At 44.8% G+C, this 22,187-nt stretch overlaps 1 protein-coding gene across 3 annotated transcripts in view; it reads left to right on the top strand.

Annotated features, from left to right (window-relative positions):
• The first annotated feature begins 4,377 nt into the window (after positions 1–4,377).
• CARS2 (cysteinyl-tRNA synthetase 2, mitochondrial) overlaps positions 4,378–22,187 on the top strand; it is a 43,871-nt gene continuing 26,061 nt past the window's right edge. For all 3 annotated transcript variants that reach the window (XR_014547228.1, XR_014547229.1, XM_083610715.1), the window contains exons 1-9: positions 4,378–4,934; positions 6,200–6,250; positions 6,730–6,847; positions 8,896–8,967; positions 9,205–9,310; positions 10,382–10,465; positions 11,193–11,322; positions 13,713–13,846; positions 18,333–18,397. Coding sequence is in view for 1 of the 3 variants with exons in the window: in XM_083610715.1 (XP_083466841.1) it covers positions 4,627–4,934; positions 6,200–6,250; positions 6,730–6,847; positions 8,896–8,967; positions 9,205–9,310; positions 10,382–10,465; positions 11,193–11,322; positions 13,713–13,846; positions 18,333–18,397 (1,068 nt within the window). In the remaining 2 variants the exon portion in view is untranslated. The remainder of the gene's footprint in view (positions 4,935–6,199; positions 6,251–6,729; positions 6,848–8,895; positions 8,968–9,204; positions 9,311–10,381; positions 10,466–11,192; positions 11,323–13,712; positions 13,847–18,332; positions 18,398–22,187) is intronic.

Below are 22,187 nucleotides of genomic sequence, written 5' to 3'. Positions count from 1 at the left end.
TTTGCACACGTGCTTGGAAACACGCGTGAAACTCCCGAGGATGGACAGGATTGTTGCGAGTGAGCGAGCCCCGGTTTCTGACAACGCAAGGACCGAGGGAGGCGTGTTGTGTTGTGTTGTGTTGTTGTGTTGTGTTGTGTGGGGAGGGTGGGCTGTGAAAGGCACGATGCTCTCTACACACATGCACCCTTCCCCTTAGCTCGCAGGACTCCCCCCCCCCCCTTAAAACAGAGGCGGCCTTTTTTTTCCTCCTTTCCCTCCTTGAAAACTAACAACCGGAGCAACCGCATCGAGAACTATAATCCAAGTTAAAGGCAGCGCCTCTGGCCAATCGCGGCTCAGCCTCGCGCTCCACCCCTCCGCTTCGGCCGCCCAATGGGAGGTCGCGGGTTTATGGTGGTGGAGGAGGAGGGGCCGGAAGAGAGCGAGCGACGAGGAAGGCGGCGGCGCGTGCGCACACCGTCATCCATAGAACGAGAAAATGGAGGGTGCGAAGCGGGAGGAGGTAAAAGGGAACTACATTTCCCAGCAGCCTTTTCTTTCTTTTCTCTCCAGCCCCGCAGGCCGCATGCGCCTGGGTTGTGGCCATTGCAGTCCCGACATAGGGGTAACCCCCCACTGCTTTTTAAGGTTGCCTGATCTGAAAACCAAGGCACACTCGGCTGCAGAAAACAAAAGGAGGGGGACGCGTGGGGAACGAGGTTACTTAGCGCCCGGCAGTTATTTGCCGGTGTTAATTCATTCAGATGTATTCCTCACCCACTCCCCGTAGCCTGAGAATGGAAGTAGCTGGTGCAAGCATTCCTAAATAGGCGTGCTGCTGGTGCGAAAGAGGCGTTGCGATTTAGGGCACATGGGTGAATTGGGATCGCTGGGAAAAGGTGGCCGGGAGCGGGCAGTAGAATAAAAAAAAGGCCTCTGCAGCTGGAAAGTGGTAGCAAATGCCATACTTGGTTCCTGCTGCCGGCTGTTCTCGCCCGCTATAGATCTCGAGCGGAAAAGGCAAAATGTTTTCACAACTGGGGTTTGTGAGCACTTTCCACAAACCAACAACACTGGGTTGTCGGCAGGATAAACTTAGGGTTTTAAATAATGCACGCTGTAGCCTGGGATGCTGTATAGAAAATAGACAAGAAAGACGATTTGTTTTTTTGTTTTAAAAGCAAAGCAAGAAAGCAAACTTATCGCGATTTCCTGCAAACGGCTTCTCTTAAAAGTACGGGCGATGCGCAGCAGCCGCTGTCTCGGATCTAACATTTTTGAAAGTGCGACACTGTATTCCTGAATGGCACTACGGGGATACCTGCATACTCTGCGCAAGCGGGGTGGCGGCGGCAGTGCCCACTAGGGTGGCGGGCAGAGTACTACTAATCCGGCAGGCGAGGAACGGGAGACTTTGCCTTTGATCACCAGGGACCATTACGATCTGCAGCAAACTCTTCGCCCACCATACAGGAGAGTCAGGAAGATGCATCAGCAGCCACCTTCGCTGCTCATTACTTAGCTCAGCTTCTGGAAATAGCATCGCCAAAACCGCGAGGGTGGTGGGAGAGATGCCTTCCCTTAAAAGCATGGATCTGTATCCATTCCAAACCGCTCGGGTTTTCCCTCTCGAAAGCGCGATGCGGGAGTGGGGGTAGATTTCCAAAGGAAGCAGCTTCTTTTATTCTATGCTATGTCCTTCACAACCCGTTGCCAAGAACAGGGATCTGGATTTGCCCCAATAAGCTCGTTTAATAAGAGGTTCCCTGATCCGCCGTTGCTGAAGCCATGATCAAATAGTGGTGGATCTCGCTGGTAGCAGAAGGGGAGGAGCTCTCCCAAAAGACACGGTGCTTTGTTGTCTTCCACGTCTCCACCGGCTAGCAGGAAGGTTCACTTTTCCTTTCTGCATTTTCTGCACCAGGCAACAATGGCTATTACTGTACATGTAAGAAGCAAGAAACACCCACACATCAGCCCCCTAAAAAATCCTTGAAGCCCATTGGTTAAGTCATGAAAGACACACTCCCCCACCTTCCTCTCCCTCCTTTCGCTTCCTGGAATCTGCAGCCTGTAATTTGTTAATTTTTCTTTTCCTCTTTCTCTCCCCCCTGCATCTTTTAGTTCTGTCTGGTAGAAAGCGAAACAAAGTCGGGTTTCCTAAAAACGATACTCAGTGCTTTAGAGTCTTCTGGAACTCAAGAGAAACTATGGCTCCAGATCTAGACACACTTACCTGTGAGTAAGCTCCATTGAACTCAGTGGAGTTTACTTTGATGTATAGGTTTGCAGGGTTAGTATTTGTATGGCAAAGCCTGGTACCCTTTCTATAATCAGAGTCTATAGGACAGCACAGTACAGTTTGGGGCAGGAAGATTTTTCTCAACTTGGGTGGCCTCCCCCCTCCCCAACTAGCAATTAGATCCGTTGATTAGCCCCTTAATTTAGCCTCATTTACTCCAGTTTAACAGAAATAATGCTGCTGACTTAGACAAAACATAAATCGTATTTTTTAATTGTGTTCTCTTAAGCTGCTATATGCATTACAGTAAACGTTATTTTTTTGCACACAGAGTTGTGGATGCAATGAAACAGAACATGTTATACAAAGATAAAGCATTGGACACAGACTAAGGCTGCAAATCTGTACACACTTTTCTGGGAGCATGTCCCATTGAACTCAAATTTAACTTGATAAATTTTTCTGCAGTCACGTCAGTTTTTGGTGTGTGGGTAGGGGGTGTGTGACACGACTGCAGGAAAATTTATCAGGTTACGTTCAGGAATCTTGAAGAAAATGATAGGATACCTGTGGGCCCATTTCCTTGTCTGGTTGCAGAACAGTGGGTGCTTCTTGACTTGGGGTGTATGTGTATGAGAGATTCAATTGCATACTGGCAAATTCAGCTTGTGCAGACACTTGTTATGACCAAATGCACTTTTAAAAGTACATGTGATTTTGGACTACCACTGAATTTAATCGAAGATAAAAATGCTTACCTTCGTCTGGATTGTGTCCTTTTAAAAAAACCAAACTGTATTGTTGCTGGGAGATGCTGATTTCAATAGCGTGTTGGGGGCTGGAGTAGTGTAAAATCCAATCTTGGGGAAGAGTTACCAAGAACACCTGGTTGGGACCCCACTTGGCAAATACCTACTGCCAATTTGTCATTGACAAGACCAAGGACAAATGGACTTTCAGAGGCCATTCTGGCTGTTGTAGCATGATCCACTTCTGTACACAATTACTCCAAAGTATGTCACACTGCGTTCTGTGGAGCTTTCTCCCTAGTAAATGTGTCTTGAACTGCAGCCTTAATTGGACCAACAAAGAACCAGCACAGAACACATGTTTATACTCATCTACATGACTCTACAATTAAAAAATGCTCGGCTGTAGAGGCCCAAGGGCTGCAAAACGAAGTAAATGAGCCATTGACAAGAATATATTCTAGGTTGGCCACCCCAATAAAAGCTATCAGCCTTTTCTGTGGATCTTCTGCCAAGGAACAAGTGGACTGATGTAAAATACTAATAACCAGGAAATGTTTAGGCATTTGTAGGAATCCTGGCTAATTTTTCTCCTATAATTACAAGGCAATACAGTAATAAGTACCACAGTAATCAAATAACACACTTTCTGAGGCTCGCATGATTGTCAGCTGCCCCATTCAGTCTTCCACTGAGAGCGAGTGCCTTATTTCCCATATTACTGTAGGTTTTGCTTCATTTCGATAAATAAAATTATATTTTATGGTTTAAAAAAATAAATAAAAAATAACACTCTTCCACATTTACCCCCCTCCCCCATACCTTGCACTTTGTAAAAAATAAATAAATCCGATTCCAAAAATTAAGATCCTGGTTCCGCTAACTTTTGCCGTGCGATGTTCATTCAGATTGGAAACCTTGCTCTTTGTAGATCTGGAGCGAGGCTAGTGCTAAAACCAACTGCCGCCGTCGCCCGCGCTCGGAGCTCTCCGGGGGTTTTACATTTTACGGTGCTAACCAGATCCGTTCCACCGACTTCAAAAAAGGGATGTCGCGGGGCGAGGGAGAGGAAGGAAGCCTGCGCGCCTCAGGCGCCCTTTCCCAGCAATTCAGTCTCCTTGAAGGACTTCACGCGCGCATTGCATCGGAAGCTTTACTTTTATCTGCTAAGGACTGCTATTTCCAAGGTCGGTGGGAACCGGGAGAGCAGGGGATTTGGAAGAAGAGACGAGGGGAAGGAATGCGAAAGCTATTGCAGCCGAGGCGCTATTCTACCAGCGCGGCGAGTAACCCAAATGCCGCCTCCTTCCCTCCGCTTTCCCCTCCCAGCTCCAGGCAGAGAAGGCTCCTCCTTTTCCTGCTGGGTTTTCTGGCTGTAGCCGCACAGGCGGCGCCGGCTGTTGCTACAGGCGCGGCAGGCTGTGCGCGTCTCCCTTTCCTCTTCCGAGCGGTTCCGGCGCCCGCGCAGCGCCGCCCTCGTTACGCCAAGGAGGAGGCGCGCTGCCTCCTCATTGCATTTCTGCAGCCCGACCATGCGGGCGCCGCAGCCCGTGGCGTTGCTGGCTTGGGCGCAAAGCAGCTGATTTGTAAAGAGGAGCCGGGAAACCAAACCCAAAGCACCCCAACCAGGCTTGGGTGCCGCCGTCGAGGAGGATGTTTCGCGCTTGCTTCGTTCCTTGGCGCACCGGCGCCGGCTGCTCCTCCTGCTGCTCGCAGCGTCTGGGTTTCAGGCGTTATGGGAGTCTGGCCCTCCTCCGCCTATCAGCCGGCGAAGGTGCTTCAGCTGCCGAAGGCAAGCATCTTCTGGGCGTCGCTTCCCGGAGAGCAAGGTGCAGCGGTGGTCCGGAGCGCGGGACCAAGTGGATCAAGCCCGCGGGCCAGGACAGCGGCATCCAGGCGTACAACAGCCTGAGCAGAAGGAAAGAGCCTCTCATCCTGCGAAACGCGGATGTGGTGACTTGGTTAGAATACTTAGAAAATTGTGCTCCTATTCCTTTTAATTTATCCCCCCCCCCCTTGCCGGGTCACCTTCATAGCTAGCAATAAAATGGATAGGTAAATAATAAATAGGTAAATAGGTAAATAAAATGGATTCCTCTCCGCCCCCCACCCCCATCAGTGAAGAGGGAAAACACACCTTTTGAGATGTTGTAGTTTGTTAGAAACTAAGCTCCCAGGGGAGCAAGTAATTAGTAATGCAGTACATTTGGGTCTAGCTAAATATTAAAATATTAGGACGCATGTGGCGCTGTGGTCTAAACCACAGAGCCTAGGGCTTGGTGATCAGAAGGTCGGCAGTTCGAATCACCGCGACGGGGTGAGCTCCTGTTGCTTGGTCCCTGCTCCTGCCAACCTAGCAGTTGAAAAGCACAAAGTGCAAGTAGATAAATAGGTACCACTCCGGCGGGAAGGTAAATGGCGTTTCCGTGTGCTGCTCTGGTTTGCCAGAAGCGGCTTGGTCATGCTGGCCACATGACCCGGAAGTTGTACGCCGGCTCCCTTGGCCAGTAAAGCGAGATGAGCACTGCAACCCCAGAGTCGTCCGCAACTGGACCTTACAGTCAGGGGTCCCTTTACCTTTACCTAAATATTAAAAACCAGCAAAAGTTGTGGCACAATCCTTGGGTGCTTTATGTGGAAGTAAGTTGGATGGAACTTACAATTAGGTGTGCATAGGATTTATTTGTGGGGTTTTGCTCAGTAATCTGGCTCACAGCAATACATGGCCTGTGCTTTTAAAGTTGAAACCAGAATTGCACCATGGCATAATGGATACAGACTTTGAGAGAGGTAGGGAAGCAATTTCTCAGAAGGTGTGCGAGTAAGCAGAAGTCTGAGACATGGTGGAGAACAGGGACACTGAATGGAACAGGTGTGAGTTCAAAATTGGGGAAATCGAGGTGTTGGGTACCTCTAGGAAACAAGGCAAGGCCAGGAACAGAATAACAGAAAGCTTTAGGCAAACTTGACAGAGGAGGCAGCAGTAAAGGAGCGTGGGCAAGGACCAAGTCCAGGAACCTTGTATTGTTTGCCTAACAAAGACTTGTTTTTTTCCCGGGGGGGGGGGGTGCGGAATTAGTTTTCCCTACTGTACCTAAAGTGGGTTCAGAGGTCATATGCTTCACCCTCGTTATTCAACTGTGTAATGGCTGATGTGAATTTTGAAACTAATCATTATGTAACGCCTTCTGGTGTTTTTCTTAGTAGATCTTAATTTTATTCACAGGTATAGCTGTGGACCTACTGTCTATGACCATGCACACCTTGGTCATGCTTGGTAAGCCTTCACATACTAAAATTTCATTTATTTTTGTAGGAATTAGTTCTGCACCAGCCGGCTTCAATATAGACTCTTGCTTTGTGTAGTAGATACGCTTCTTATGAGTACATTAGCATCTAGCTGTTTTTCGGCAGAGAGCAGGAATACTAGAATTGTAACCCTGAGGAGTTAGCCAAGTGCAAGATATCAGCATCCTGCAGAATAAGAAGTAGTTAAATGCACCCAAGTGAGGCTTGGAAGAAAAGATGGGGGGGGGCGGAGTCAGCCTGGTGTGGAGAAAAATTCACTTCTGAGATCCAAAATATGATGGGTCACTGTGCCTCATGCTTTAACAAGGTGTTCGTCTTTCTGCTGAGGCTTCTGAAGCAAAGAATAAAATAAAATCCTAGCTTCAGTATGTCTACTTAACATAAAACCAACCTGTTTCATATCTAGCTGAGGCCCGTAATACATGTGCCTTTCCCCCTCTCTTTCAGCTCCTATGTTAAATTTGATATAATTCGAAGAATACTGACAAAGATATTTGGAAAGGAAGTCGTCATGGTGATGGGGATTACAGATATAGATGATAAAATAATTAAAAGAGCCAATGAGGTAAGTGTATATAGTTCAGCTTGCTTTTTTGGTTCACAATCCAGTAGATTTTACAGATGTGCTGTATTGTATTGTTTGCATTATAGCCAGTCTAGGTAGGCTGTGAAATGAAACAGATACAGTGGATGCTTGGGTTGCGAACGTGATCCATGCGAGATGCACATTCGCAACCTGCAGCGGTGCGTCTGCGCATGTGTGGGTTGCGATTCGGCGCTTCTGCGCATGCGCAAAGCGTGATTTAGTGCTTCTGCGTGTGCGTGACCCCCGAAACCCGGAAGTAACCCGTTCCGGTATTTCTGGGTTTTCGCGGGTCCGTAACCCGAAAAAACACAACCTGAAGCGTCTGTAACCCGAGGTATGACTGTATTGCATGGCAGGAGCAAAATCTGGGAGATTTGCTAACTCTCTTTATCTTTTTGTAGGTGAAAAGTTCTGCTAGGCCTCAGCCAAACAAGAGAGAGGCTTCTCTCAATTGCAGTTAGGAGATCTGTCCCCATGTCTGTCCCTCTTGAAGTAAATTTCCATCTCCTACCTTAACATCTGTTAAGTAATGCAGCTGTGGCAGCGTTAGCTGTGATAAAGGAATGAAGGCGCTGGATAGGAATGCCTCTGAAGGAGGAAGTGTGTATTTTGGGATTTCTCTGAGATCCATCACTGTCACTAGTGATGGATCAGGTGACATCAGTGGTTCAGAACACACATTGCCAATTTTAACTGTTGCAACCATTCCTGGAGAGGGATAGCCTTGCTGCAGTAGTTTATGCATGGATAACCTCACAATTAGACCACTGTAATGTGCTATTTGTGGGGGGCTGCCCTTCTACCTGGTTTGGAATCTGTAGCTAGCACCAAATTCAGCTACCATAGTGCTTGGTGGGACACCAAGCTATACACATGTTACATCAGTGTTGAAAGATGTGCACTGGCTATTAGCTGCTCAGAAGGGTTTGGTTGTTGTTATTTAAAACTTTGGGAACCAGAATATTCTGCAGACTGCTTCCCCTGGAAAATACTTTTTAAAACATAAGCAAAAAATAATAATCCCAGGCTGCTTCCTGCATGATCCCAGATCAGCCTTCTCCAACTTGGTGTTTGTTTGTGCTGGCTGGAGTTGATGGGGAATTGCTGTCAGAAACATATAGAGAGCACCAGGTTGGGAAAGACTGTCCCAAACAATCTGGGATCCTGTGGGCAGCATAAAGATGTCACATAGACAATACGATTTGGTGCAATACAATTTGAGAGCCAGTGTGGTGTAGTGGTTAAGAGCGATAGACTCGTAATCTGGTGAACCGGGTTCGCGTCTCCGCTCCTCCACCTGCAGCTGCTGGGTGACCTTGCGCCAGTCACACTTCTCTTAAGTCTCTCAGCCCCACTCACCTCACAGAGTGTTTGTTGTGGGGGAGGAAGGGAAAGGAGAATGTTAGCCGCTTTGAGACTCCTTCGGGTAGTGATAAAGCGGGATATCAAATCCAAACTCTTCTTCTTCTTTTGCGGTGATTCCCCCTCTGAGCTGACTTTCTGGTGATGCTAGGGAGCTAAAACCAAGGGAATTCCTTCAAAATGATAAACACTTACTTGCTTTTGTAGGCCTCAGCCCCAAACAGTAACCAAAACAAGTGGGTGCGCTGTGGGGCGGGGGAGGGCATATATCTCCATTACCAGTCTAGTTTGACCCGTTATGAATTGTATCTTCTTTTATCTCAATGAAATGAGAAATAGTATTAAGTGTTTCAAGGAATTTCCCTGAACGTTTGGGGTTTTTGTTGTTGTCAGGGCTCCAGAGAGCTGTCACCTGTCATTCCTGTTTGACTGTGAATGAAGGTATTTTTAATTCTGTGTTTGAAATGGATGCTACCTTTAGATTAAGGATGTCCCCCTCCCAAAAAAAGGTCAGTTCCCTTCTCCCTTGATATGTAAGATTGTTGTGCTCCTCAGGCTAGCAGTTAATGTGGCTTATTGGTTTTATCTTGGATTTCTTTTCTCTCCTTCAGTTCGCTATTAACTAACTGATCAAACAAATTTACCTGTGCGCTCCTTTCTTACAGATGGGGATATCACCAGTGTCTCTTGCTCGTTTTTATGAGGAGGACTTCAAGCAAGACATGGATGCTTTAAAGGTACAGATATTTCCTCTAATGTGGAAGACATCTTTTATTTGTTGGAAAAGATGCCTGGGCAGTGGTGGACCTCTTCCTTGGTCTGTTGAGCTAATTGCCTATGTCTCCCCAACTTCGTTGATGCTGTCTGTGAAGTTGGTGTTCTTTTTGTTATTCTATCGACCAGGTAACACTTAAACCTGCTGCTGATAGTCCACATTTATTAATCAAAGCTGATGACTTCTTTTAAATTTTCAGGTTCTACCTCCTACAATATATATGAGAGTGACTGAAAATATTCCTCAGATCATTTCTTTTATACAGCAGATCATTGCTAGCGGGCACGGTTATGCAACATCGAAAGGTAAATCTTCTGAACAATTCAATTGCATGTTAATTAGTGTAGAAGACATTTTTTTGTCTGTTTCTTCCCCCCATGTTGCCTTGAATACGTCTTGTACAGCTGTTAAATAGCAAATGCAGAGTTAATGTAACTATTAACTTTGAGCCATTGCGGCCTAGTAGTTAAGAGTGGCAGATGAGGACCTGTGAGAGCAGGGTTCAAATCCCGACTCAGCCAGGAAGTTCACTGAGTGACCTTGGGCCAGTCCACTTTGGCAGATGATTCCACATGCAGCCTGCTTGGTTTATGTGATCAGTGTAGGGGTACCACTTGCTGGCACTGTTCAGTACCCTGTGTGGTGGTGTGCTGGGTGCATGAATAGAGAGGAATGTGTAGCTCAGGGTTTCCGAAACTTGGGTTTCCGGCTGCTTTTGGACTACAACTCCCATCATCCCTAGCTAGCAGGATCATTGGTCAGGGATGATGGGGATTGTAGTCCAAAACCAGCTGGAGACCCAAGTTTGGGAAACCCAGGTACAGAGTTTCCCCTTAATCCAAGGATAGTCAACAGGGTGTCCTCCAATTCTCATCAGCTCTAGCCAGGACAGTCAACCCTCAGGGATGATGAGAATTGTGATCCAGCAACTTCTGTAGAGCACTACATTTGCTAGGTAAAGGTAAAGGGACCCCTGACCATTAGGTCCAGTCGTGGCTGACTCTGGGGTTGCGGTGCTCATCTCGCTTTATTGGCTGAGGGAGCCGGCATACAGCTTCTGGGTCATGTGGCCAACATGACTAAGCCGCTTCTGGCAAACCAGAGCAGCACACAGAAACGCCATTTACCTTCCTGCCAGAGCGGTACCCATTTATCTACTTGCACTTTGACGTGCTTTCAAACTGCTAGGTTGGCAGGAGCAGGGACTGAGCAACAGGAGCCCACCCTGTCGCGGGGATTTGAACCGCCGACCTTCTGATTGGCAAGCCCTAGGCTCAGTGGTTTAGACCACAGCGCCACCAGCGTCCCTCTACATTTGCTAGTAGGCCTAATCGCTTCCATCTTTGTAATAAGACCAAACTGTTTATTTCCGACAGGTAATGTATATTTTGATGTCCGTTCTAGGGGAGACAGATACGGAAAGCTAACACAGGTTTACCCTGACACCCAAGAGGAACCAGGTAAGTTAACAAAAGCTGTGTTGGCTTCTGCATGAATTACGGAGGCTTTGTATGTATTCTATGCAAAAAGTATATAATACATAGAAAGGAGGCTAGTAGCTCTGTTTTAACTTGGTTCTGTGTAAGCCAGGGGTGCTAAGCTGTAGCACATGGGCTGCATCTGGCTCCTAAAGGGTCTTTTGTGGGACCCCCCAGTTTTAAATTTAATTTATACAGGTTATTTCTAACTGCTTCCATAAGTACATCACTGTGGTGCTCTGGACAACCCCTGCACCCATGTGTGTCCATTTTTATTAAAAACAAAAACTGACAGCTCCCACAGAGATGCCCTCCTAGTGGTGCAGCCATAAAACTGCTAGCCCATTTGCAAAGTTAAGCAGGGTCCAGTATGTTTTTAAATTGGATGGAGGACCATGTGTTGAGATTCCTTGCATTGCAAGGGGTTGAACTTGACGACCCTCGAGTTCTCTTCCAACTCCTACAATTCTATGATTCTGATTCCCCTGCTGTGATTTTGTGATGCTCCCCTCAGGTGACCCCGCTCCCCAAATATTTGGCCTTTAAAATTGCACTGAAAGTGGCCTAAGGCCTAGTGGCAGGTCTTGAGACGCGCTAGTGAGACATATGAAGCTGTCCAGATTACTTATGGAATATAGCAGAGATCTCTTTTACACACTTAACTCATTCCGAGCATCTTTGTTAATGCGTCACCCCTTGTTATTGGCAGCCGACAGCGATAAGCGTAACGTGAAGGATTTCGCTCTTTGGAAGGCAGCCAAACCTCAAGAGACGTGCTGGGGTTCTCCCTGGGGGAACGGAAGGCCTGGCTGGCACATTGAGTGTTCAACGATATCAAGGTCAGCCGGTCTGGACTTCTTCGTCTTTGTTTTTTTATGAGCATGCATTAGAAATCGATTGACATGTGAATCACGGAGGGTTTCTGTTGAAAACAGTTTAAATTTTTAATAAGTGACAATTAATGGCAATTGCAGTTTGAGGGAGAAAGCAAATAATGAAATCACATTTTAAGGACAGCTCTTCTGAGTGGAAGGGCTGCAAACTAAAGGCAGTAACATCTGATGCCTTTGTAGCCCACATCTTGTGCTTGCTTCGATGCGCCGTGGCAAGTCAGGAGAGCACACCAATACGAGAGATGCAATGATCCTACAGGGGAGCCAAGCCGGTGATTCCCAAACTGTGGTTTACAGTGGACGTTCAGGTTGAGAACATGATCTGTGCGGGATGCATGTTCGCAACCCGCAGCGTTCGCAACCCGCATCTGCGCATGCATGGATTGCGATTCGGCGCTTCTGCGCATGCGCAAAGTGTGATCTAGCGCTTCTGTGCATGCACGACCACCGAAACCTGGAAGTAACCCGTTCTGGTACTTCTGGGTTTCGATGGTCTGCAACCCAAAAAAAGCAACCTGAAGCGTCTGTAACCCAAGGTATGACTGTACAATGTTATTTTAGGCAGTCTGCAAAGCCAGAGTAGAAACAGAGAGAGAAGCTGGCAGACTTCAGGCTTCCTGCAAGCAATCTGGTTAGCCCTTGTGAGAGGAGGATACTGAGGTATCCTGAGCCATTCGCCTGATCCAGCAGGTTCTTCTTACTTTGACTTATCTGGAGTTTATGGCGGTGAATGTCGAACAAAATGGCTGCTCCTACGGTCTGTGCATCTGTACTTGGAACACACAAGGTGACATCATTTTTAGGTGACAGATAGGCAAATGTCTTAGGGATCTAGGACAAGTCTTTGTAGACCTAGGAGTGCTTCCCTCTTCTCCACTTCATGCTGTCTGTTCAGTTCAGCTGGATTGGGGCCCCCAAAGCACTTCAACTCAGAAGCCATTTCAAAAACAGCTTCTAATGTAGTTCATGGAAAACAAGGGACCGGAACAAGTACCGCATTTTTCGCTCTATAAGACGCACCAGACCATAAGACGCACCTAGTTTTTGGAGGAGGAAAACAAGAAAAGAAATATTCTGAATCTCAGAAGCCAGAACAGCAAGAAGGATCGCTGCGCAGTGAAAGCAGTGATCCTCCTTGCTGTTCTGGCTTCTGAGATAGCTGCGCAGCCTGCATTTGCTCCATAAGACGCACACACATTTCCCCTTACTTTTTAGGAGGGAAAAAGTGAGTCTTATAGAGCAAAAAATACGGTAGTCCTCAACACGCAAAGTTTTAAGAAGCATTTGGCTGAATATATTTTCTTTACTGAGAACAAATTGTAAACCGCTTAGTCAATAAAATATCTATAAGCAATATAAAATAATGATCAGTGTTGTCCTCGGTCTGTTTTGAGAGACAATGGAGATAGGTAGTCTTTGACAATTTGGAAGCTGGACTAAGGCTGCAGTTCCTCTGCTGTCTCAGTTAAACTCTTTGGGGCTGAGATTACAGTGTTTAATAAAGGTAAGGCCACTTCCATCTAGAGGTAAATGGAAGTACTGCAGCATTCAAGTAAGTGGCTCAATTTAATGCCATCCCTTTATATGTGTGCAAGGGAGCAGAGAACAGGCACCTCGTACTGTATGGAACTCCAAACACTTTGTTAACGGAGCTCATCTTGCTGGTTAATTTGGCAATAATGAATGACGACATCCAGAACTATTGTGCTGCAGTTGCATCTGCTTCTGCCTTATTGAAACGCTTGTGCACAATTGCTGCTGGTTGCAACTGTGGTTGCCTTGTTCAAACATTACATTTGCTGATGCGTACCCAGGGATGCATGGGACTTCTTGCATAGGAGGAAAAACTCATTGCACAGATTATCCCTCTGTTGCTCTTATTCTGCAGTAAACACCACGGCCAATTGAAATCAGTCTTAGAATCCTGGAAAAACACACTTTGCAAGGTGCTCCTCTTAAACTGGCTTTGCCTTGTAATGTTTTAAAAAATCTTTCTGCTTATTTGGAGTGAGATCGGAACAGATTGGTAAAGTGCCATTATTGATCTGCTCCTGTGGATTGAACACAAATACAGTGCTTTTTTTCAGCGCTTCTGAAAAAAATAAATCAAAGAATATGACACACACACACACACTTCATTTGGCTAATAGAAAACCTATATATAGATGATTCCTTGTATGATAAACTTAAGCTGATGCCGTGGTTTGAATAAATTCCAGAGCTGGCTCCCAATTCTTCTCTTTACTGAACTGTAACAGGAATGTATTTCTCTGTCTTTTTGTCTTTTTTCTCCTCCCCCCCCCCCAACTCCCACTCATTGATTGCTTTTGTTGTAGTCTGGTGTTTGGAGGACATTTGGATATCCACACTGGTGGAATCGATCTTGCATTTCCTCATCACGAAAACGAAATTGCTCAGTGTGAAGTTTATCATCAGTGTGAACAATGGGGAAATTATTTTCTACACTCTGGTAAGTGCTTAAATAAACCCTTTTTTGCTTTTGACGTCCCTAGCATTCCATTTCATTCAGTTACGCCGATCCGGACAAAATCAAGTTTTTAAAGGTAACATTTAATGAACATAATTACCGCATGTCGTAACTTAATTTTGATTCTCTTTATCTGTTCTTCTGTTACCTCTCAGTGCCTGACAAACACAGTTTGCATATTGAGACTACAGAAGTTACTTGTGTATTGCACTACTCTGCAATATGGGGTGTGTGTAAGTTTATGTTGGGCTTTTCTGAATGAGTCAGCACAATATTTTGGAGCCTCTCCAAGCCATCTTCCTACTAGGGATCAGCTGTGGCAGCATAGAAGTGGCCTGTGCAATTGGATTGACTCACAGACCGAGCTCAGTACAAATATGAACTTGGATCCTGTGATCTGTGAATAAGGATTTTAATTCCATTTATTAGTTGCAACATAAGGAGTCTCCAAACTTCCAAAATTTTAAGATCATAAAGCAAATCAGAAGAACAATTTGTGTATGTTACATATTAAAGCCCTAAACGGCCTCGGCCCAGTATACCTGAAGGAGCGTCTCCACCCCCATCGTTCTGCCCGGACACTGAGGTCCAGCACCGAGGGCCTTCTGGCGGTTCCCTCATTGCGAGAAGCAAAGCTACAGGGAACCAGGCAGGGGGCCTTCTCGGTAGTGGCGCCCACCCTGTGGAATGTCCTCCCATCAGATGTCAAAGAGATAAACAACTACCTGACATTCAGAAGACATCTTAAGGCAGCCCTGTTCAGGGAAGTTTTTAATGTGGGATTTTAGTGTATTTTTGGTTTCTGTGGAAGCCGCCCAGAGTGGCTGGGGAAACCCAGCCAGATGGGCGGGGTACAAATAATAATAATAATAATAATAATAATAATAATAATAATAATTATTATTATTATTATTATTATTATTATTATTATTATTATTATTATTAAAGGCATACAATAACCCATAGAACAGACCCAATAAAACAGCAGCAGATCTTCAGCAGCAAAGTAATATCAAGAAATAGCAAAATCACCATCAGCCACCAGCTGCCTGGAAAAAGAGAGAAGTTAATGATGGCACTATGTGGACTTCACTGGGGAGAGGATTCTACTATCGGGGAGCTGCAACAACAGACCCTCTCAATGGTACCCTTGAACCTCCCTCTATAGCCCCATTAATGCCTCTTTGGAGTTGGGGGACCCAAGCGAACAGTGTGGGATAGGAGGTGAGCTGTTGGTGGTTGTGGGAACTTACCCAAAATCTTGAAGAGGAACCTTGTATGAATGGAGCTACAAGTTCCTCTGCCTGATTTTGGGTCACCTTTTCAGTGCTGCTCCCCTATGCTCTTTCCCACATTGCTCAGGAAAGTTCCCCAACCCTCTGGATAGCCCTTTTGGAAGCTGTGGGTGGTGGGGAGAAGAAAGAGGACAACTCCATTTGTGGTTTTCAAGATGGAGGCTGTTGTGCCCTCCTGTGTGAAGCTCTCCTCCTCTTCAGCAGCCTTCGGGTGGGGCACATGACATTTGATTTGGCCCTCTGAGGGGAGTGGAAGGGAGAGAGGGAGCATGGTGTCTTCTGTAAGGGGAATTACATATCCCTGTCCTTGTTCATGTGGACGTTACCAGATCAGGGCCCAAGGTGCCTTTGTCCTACCACAAATGTTAGGAAGGAGCATTCTGGGATATTTTCACATCACATCTCTTCTTGGAGTGGGAAAAGTAAGGAGAATAGTTGTCTCATAAAATGTGCACATGAATTGACGTGAGTAAGGCAAGCCCTTCTGAAAAAGAGTTGCCTCATGTGTGTCTTTATTTGTGAATGTGTCTTAGGCATTGGTTTATTTTAAGCCTGTTGATGCGAGGGCAGATTTAGCTTCTTTTAAGTATCTCAGTACTACCTTTTCTTGTAACAGTATGAAACAAATAAATACCCAAATGGTGAAATTTCAACAAGCAGTCAGCCTGGTTCAAACCATTTTTACTCTTTTTGCAGAGTTAAGTCATTATTTCTGATTAATGGTTTTCCCTGTTCCTATAATATATATACAGTGGTACCTCGAGTTACAAATGCCTCAGGTTACAAACGCGTCAGGCTACAAATTCCGCTAACCTGGAAGAGTTACCTTGAGTTGAGAACTTGGCTCCAGGATGAGAACAGAAATCGTGTGCCAGCGGTGCAGTGGCAGCAAGAGGCCCCATTAGTGAATGCACGCCTCTAGTTAAGAACAGTTTCAGGTTAAGAACAGACCTCTGGAATGAATTAAGTTCATAACTAGAGGTACCACTGCATATATATTTAGGATGCAACAGCCTACTTAATATTGTAAATCAAAATGCTGGAAGATTCTGAATTTTTCTACTAGAGATAATCAATTATGTTTAAAACTTTGCTTTTAAAAATTACTTTCTTACACGTGCATGCTTCGAATGATGTAGAGTGCTATTTGGGTGTTCAGATTACCTGTATCTGATTAATTTACTTATCTCTACCTTTCAGTGGCGCTATTGTGAAAGCCAGCATGTTGCATTCATTAACTGATTTCTTCCTCTTCTTCTTCTTCCCATAACTTAATGTGAATTATTCATAGGCAATTATTATTGAGTTTCTGAAAATAATTTGTCAGTGTTCCTTAACAGATTGTAGAGTTTGGGCAAGCTCATTAATGGGACTCTATTCAAGACTGCTTGCCTCTCTTGAAATATTTGTAGAAGGAGCTGGTGGAGAAAATGCACAACTCTCTCTCCCTCTCTCTCTCTCGTGTGTGTGTGTGTGTGTGTTTAACAGTACAATGGTGCACAACAAAACCTAAGAATCACTTCACACAGTATATGTTTCTAGCACACTTCTATGTAGAAATTGTGTGAAAGCCGTGTGCAGATTGTCACACACGATGCCCGCACACATGCTGTGGTGCTGTGGTCATTCGCGACTTCCTGCCACATACAGGTCCCAGTGGAGTCATGCTGTGCGGTTGTTGCAAAGTATTGTCCATGGATAGGGTTTCCTTCTGTTTCTGCCTTTTCTCAGAAAAGAATGAGGTAAAATGGTCCTTGGAAACCATCTTGGGCTTGAAAGTGGCACTTTGCTTATATAATATTATTGATTTGTTTAAACCGCTTACCGTATTTTTCGCTCTATAGGACGCACCGGACCACCAGACGCACCTAGTTTTTAGAGGGGGAAATCAAGAAAAAAAATATTATTCCCCAGCCCCAAAAGAGCAAAGAAGCCAAGACAGCGAGCAGGATCCATCCCGCTGGCTGTCTTGGCTTCTGCCATAGCCGCGCAACCTCTCCAGCCGGGAGCTAAACCTCACCAGCGTGGCTAAAGAAGCGTGGCTAAAGAAACCAAGGCAGTGAGCGGGATGGATCGCGCTCGCTGCCTTGGCTTCTTTAGCCTTGCGCAGCCTCTCCCGGCTGGAGAGGCTGCGCGTAGCTATGGGAATTCCCCCACCTCCTGCAAAAGCCCACAGGAGCCGAGCACCCTTTAAGGAGCGCATGGCTCCTGTGGGCTTTTCTACGAGGAGGGAGAAGGGACTGACTGGCCGCGTCAGTCCCTTCTCCCTCCTGGGGAAAAGCCCGCAAGAGCCGCTCTTGGGGGCTTTTCCTGCCTGTCTCCCCCTGCATTCACTCCATAGGATGCACAGACTTTCCCCCTTAGATTTTAAGAGGGAAAAAGTGCGTCCTGTGGAGCGAAAAATACAGTATATACCACTTGGTTACAATAGTCCCTACGTGGTATACAGAAGATATAATACCGAACAGGTGAAAATTGGTTAAAACTATTAAATCAAGCTTAAGTTACAATGCCTGCTGGATTAAAAGTCTTTGGTAGGTTTTGGGGTCAGGGGTAGGTGGACTGTGTTACCTCAGCTGGAAGGAGGTTCCATAAAATTGGGCCCAGTTTTATGAATGCTCCGTGTATAGCAAATGAAACAAAGCCCATATGTCTCAGCCCATTTGTTTCTGTTGGGATAGGGTCCTGGGATTGTTCCTTAATTTTTTAGTTGAAGAATTTCCTGGGGGTGGGCGATTTTGATCTGTGGTGCTGCAAATTAAAGGGCTAGTTGTGTTTGGGAATATTTTAGTTACTGTAATAGGGAACGAAAATGAAAATATTGGCCTTTCCTCCTAGCACTGAGTAATAATAATGGGCTTACTTAGTTGAATATTACACCCTGCTTGCTTCAATATCTGGAAAACTATTTAGCTGCAAACTATTTAAACCTAAAGCAGTTACAAGGCACATGACCAAATCAGTTACAGAAATAGCAGCACTGTTTTTAATATTTTTAAAAATTCTTGTTCCTCTCTGTTCCTTAATATAGAACAACAAACTGAGTGAAATAGACTCTGGTCTACTGTTTTTAGCTCCTGCTATTCTGAAAAATAATTTAACCTTGTTTTTGTCTTTTTAAAAAAACTCTGCTCAGAAAATAAAGCAAAGTCATCTTGCTTTTGTCGTTCCAGGACACCTGCATGTTAAAGGGAGTGAGAAAATGTCAAAATCACTGAAAAACTACATTACCATTAAGGTATTGTAAACTGGCACACACTTCCATTTAACTTGAATCCTCTGAACAGTTGCCACCGCTGGGAATGTGTTTTTTGGGTTTTTTTTAAATCAAGCTCCTCTCAGTGGATTTGGCCTGTACAGGAAGAAACTTGAAGAAGGAGCTCTTAAGATCAGAGGGTGGGATGGAGGAATGCTTGAGGCCTGGCCCAGCTCATATTCGAGATTACCTGTGCCACCCTGGGCATGTCTACTTGGGCACAAGTCCTATAGCGTTCAAGAGGACTTGGTCCCAGGCAAGTGTATTTAGGATTGCAGGCTCAGTACAGAAGAGCATTCCCATCTTCTAACTAGGGCTGGGCCATATCTGGTTTTCATCATCGTGATATATCACCAGCTAAGCATTATGATATTAGGATGTCTGAAATGAGGATGGAGTTAAGTAGAGACATTGGCTGCCTTCACAGTTTTCCCCGCATTGTGAATTTTGCATAGCGCGCACGCGCACACACACTATTGCCAAGTCAAAAATTATGAAAACAGTATCATGATATGAAATTCAAACCAGCTCTGGACATCGCCCAGCTCTACTTCTGACTCTGCACTTGCTTTAGCTTCATTGGTTCATGAGAGGGACAAAGGTGGCGTTGTGGCCTAAACCACTGAGCCTCTTGAGCTTGCCGATCAGAAGGTTGGCAGTTCGAATCCCAGCGATGCAGTGAGCTCCCGTTGCTCTGTCCCAGCTCCTGCCAACCTTGCAGTTCGAAAGCATGGGAAGGTAAACGGCGTTTCCATGCGCTCTGGTTTCCGTCAGGTGTTCCATTGCGCCAGAAGTGGTTTAGTCATGCTGGCCACATGATCTGGAAAGGTGTCTATGGACGAACGCCAGCTCCCTCGGCCTAAAAGCAAGATGAGTGCCACAACCCCATAGTCGCCTTTGACTGGACTTAACTGTCCAGGGGTCCTTTACCTTTACCTTTGATTCATGAATTTATGTCTAAGCAGAGATGGCAGAGGATTAAACAGGTATCAAGGAGAACACGGCTCTGTGTATCTATTGTAGTTGTATTGCACTCATCCTCCAAGGAATCCTTGGGGACCTCCTTGAGGTTATTCTACAGTATCCATGATTCTTCACACCACATCAAAATGTTCTGTTTAACAGGCTTTTTAAAATGTAGTGTTAACTTGTTATAGGGATTGGTGAGGATCATTGGGCCCTAGTTGCTGGACCATGGGATTCTGGGCCTGGTGGGAGTTGAGTCTAACAACATTTATATCCAGCTCTTGCTCAGAGGAGGCCATCGTTTTCCCTTATTTTGTCCTCGCAACATTTTTGAGGTCCAGTGTAGCGCCATCCAATGCAGTGAGTCCAACTGTGTTCAGGATAGCAGCCCAAGGCTGCAAGCTTACCTGGTAGTAAGCTTCACTAAACATAACAGGCCTGCTGTCTTGAGTAAACAAGCGGTAGGAAGTGTAAAGCAGAGGTGGGAAAATGCATGGTTTTCCAGATGTAGTTAGACTTCAGCTTCTTCAGCCTCAGCCAGCATGGCCCAAGGCTAGCATCTTGTCCACCATGCTAGCTTTAAAAATGCCTGCATGTTATTGGGAAGAGGACATCGTGATAAATTCTTTGGAACGCAAAGGCGACATTTTGTTTGTGGATTCTTTTTCATGTCTTTCGCAAATATTGTAACTGGGGGAATCTTTTGGAAGGGCTAGTTAGCATTGTGATTGATGGGTAATTTTTCTTCACTTATCTTAAAATAAAAAATAAACTCCTTAAGGTGAGTTTCAGTCCACTGACCCAGACTTCCTCTTGTTTATTCATGAGAAAACTCTTGTGTGGAAAAATCCCCCCTGAAAATCTGCAGTATTGTCTGCTTTCCTTTTGTCTCCCTTCACATTTAGGAATGAACAGATTCCAAAGGACTAGTCAGGCGTCGTTTCCCTCTCTTTCTGGACTCAAGTTGAATAGTGTCTGTCAAGCTGTGCTTGTTCTTTTGAGTCTTCCTTCCTGATACTCTCACCCCGAGTTTAGTTTAAGTTGCTAACAGTTTATTATATTGTTCCGTGTCCTGCTCAGAAGACAGGACATAAAAATAGTGCTTCTAATATTGAGCAGAGAGAGTATCTGCGTTTCTTATATCTAGGAAGCCAAACTCAGATATTTCACTCAGACTGTAAAATGATGCAGATATATGTCATGTGTTTAGATACACACACAAAATTCACTTTATTCTGAACCTGCTCTTTGTGTTTTTGGAAAATTTGGGTTACATTTTTAATTTTGTGAAATACTAATGGGTACTAGGAGGAAGTTTAGCAGGCAGTAACTAGGAGGTGCATAGCCAGAAGGAAGTGACTGTAGTTCATGCAGGTGCCTAAATTCCATCCCCGGACATGGGGCCCATTTGCAGCCCTGTGTTTCTGTGCATTCTGACACTTCTGCAGCAGTGAGAACTAGAAGCTTGGGTTTTCCCACTTTATTTTTTTTTTTTTTAAATATTTTTATTTTTCCATATAAACACAATACAACAAACATAAACATACAAGAACAAAAACAAAACAAAAAACATGTATCATTTCATATCCTAATTTCATATCCTATCTTCCCCGACTTCCTCATGCCTCCCCTTTCTGTATTCCAAATTCTTATCGATTGTTCAGCAAATCTTCCCTTATTTTAATTTAAATTTAGACTATTCTTCCTTATTTTCCTTGTCTTAACCATTACTAATAGTAACCATTTACTTTCCAGTCCAACATCATTCTAACTTTCATTAACTTTGTAATATTTCTTTAAATAGTCCTTGAATTTTTTCCATTCTTCTTGCGCTGCTTCTCTTCCCTGGTTTCGGATTCTGCTCGTCATTTCTGCCAAGCCCATATAGTCTATCACCTTCAACTGCCATTCTTCCAGTGTGGGTAGTTCTTGCGTCTTCCAGTACTTCGCAATGAGTATTCTAGCTGCTGTTGTAGCATACATAAAGAAAGTTATATCCGTCTTTAACACCCCTTGGCCGACAATACCCAAGAGAAAGGCCTCTGGTTTCTTGGGGAAAGTATATTTAAATACCTTTTTAAGTTCATTATAGATCATTTCCCAGAATGCCTTAATCTTCGGGCAAGTCCACCAAAGATGAAAAAATGTACCTTCAATTTCTTTACATTTCCAACATTTGTTGTCAGGCACATGGTAAATCTTTGCAAGCTTGACTGGGGTTATGTACCACCTATATATCATTTTCATAATGTTTTCTCTTAAGGCATTACATGCCGTAAATTTTATCCCGGTGGTCCACAACTTTTCCCAATCAGCAAACAAGATATTATGACCAATGTCCTGAGCCCATTTAATCATAACCGATTTAACCGTTTCATCTTGTGTATTCCATTTCAGCAGCAGATTGTACATTTTGGACAAATTCTTAGTACTGGGTTCTAACAGTTCTGTCTCCAGTTTTGATTTTTCCACCTGGAAGCCAATTTTACTGTCCAGTTTAAACGCTTCATTTATTTGATGATAGTGGAACCAGTCTCTCACCTTCCCTTTTAATTTCTCAAAACTCTGCAATCTCAATTTGTCCCCTTCCTTTTCCAAAATTTCCCAGTATCTTGGCCACTTGGACTCCATATTTAACTTTTTAACTGCCTTAGCTTCCATTGGCGACAGCCACCTTGGAGTCTTATTTTCCAGCAAGTCTTTATATCTGTCCCAGACATTTAATAGTGCTTTTCTGACAATATGATTTTTAAAACTTTTATGTGCTTTAACCTTGTCATACCACAAATATGCATGCCACTGGGTT

Source organism: Podarcis filfolensis, assembly GCF_964270895.1.
Source record: "Podarcis filfolensis genome assembly, chromosome: 4".
Classification (NCBI taxonomy): Eukaryota; Metazoa; Chordata; class Lepidosauria; order Squamata; family Lacertidae; genus Podarcis; species Podarcis filfolensis.
The sequence above is the reverse complement of the archived record's forward strand: the minus strand, read 5'-3'. Positions and strand labels throughout refer to the sequence as shown.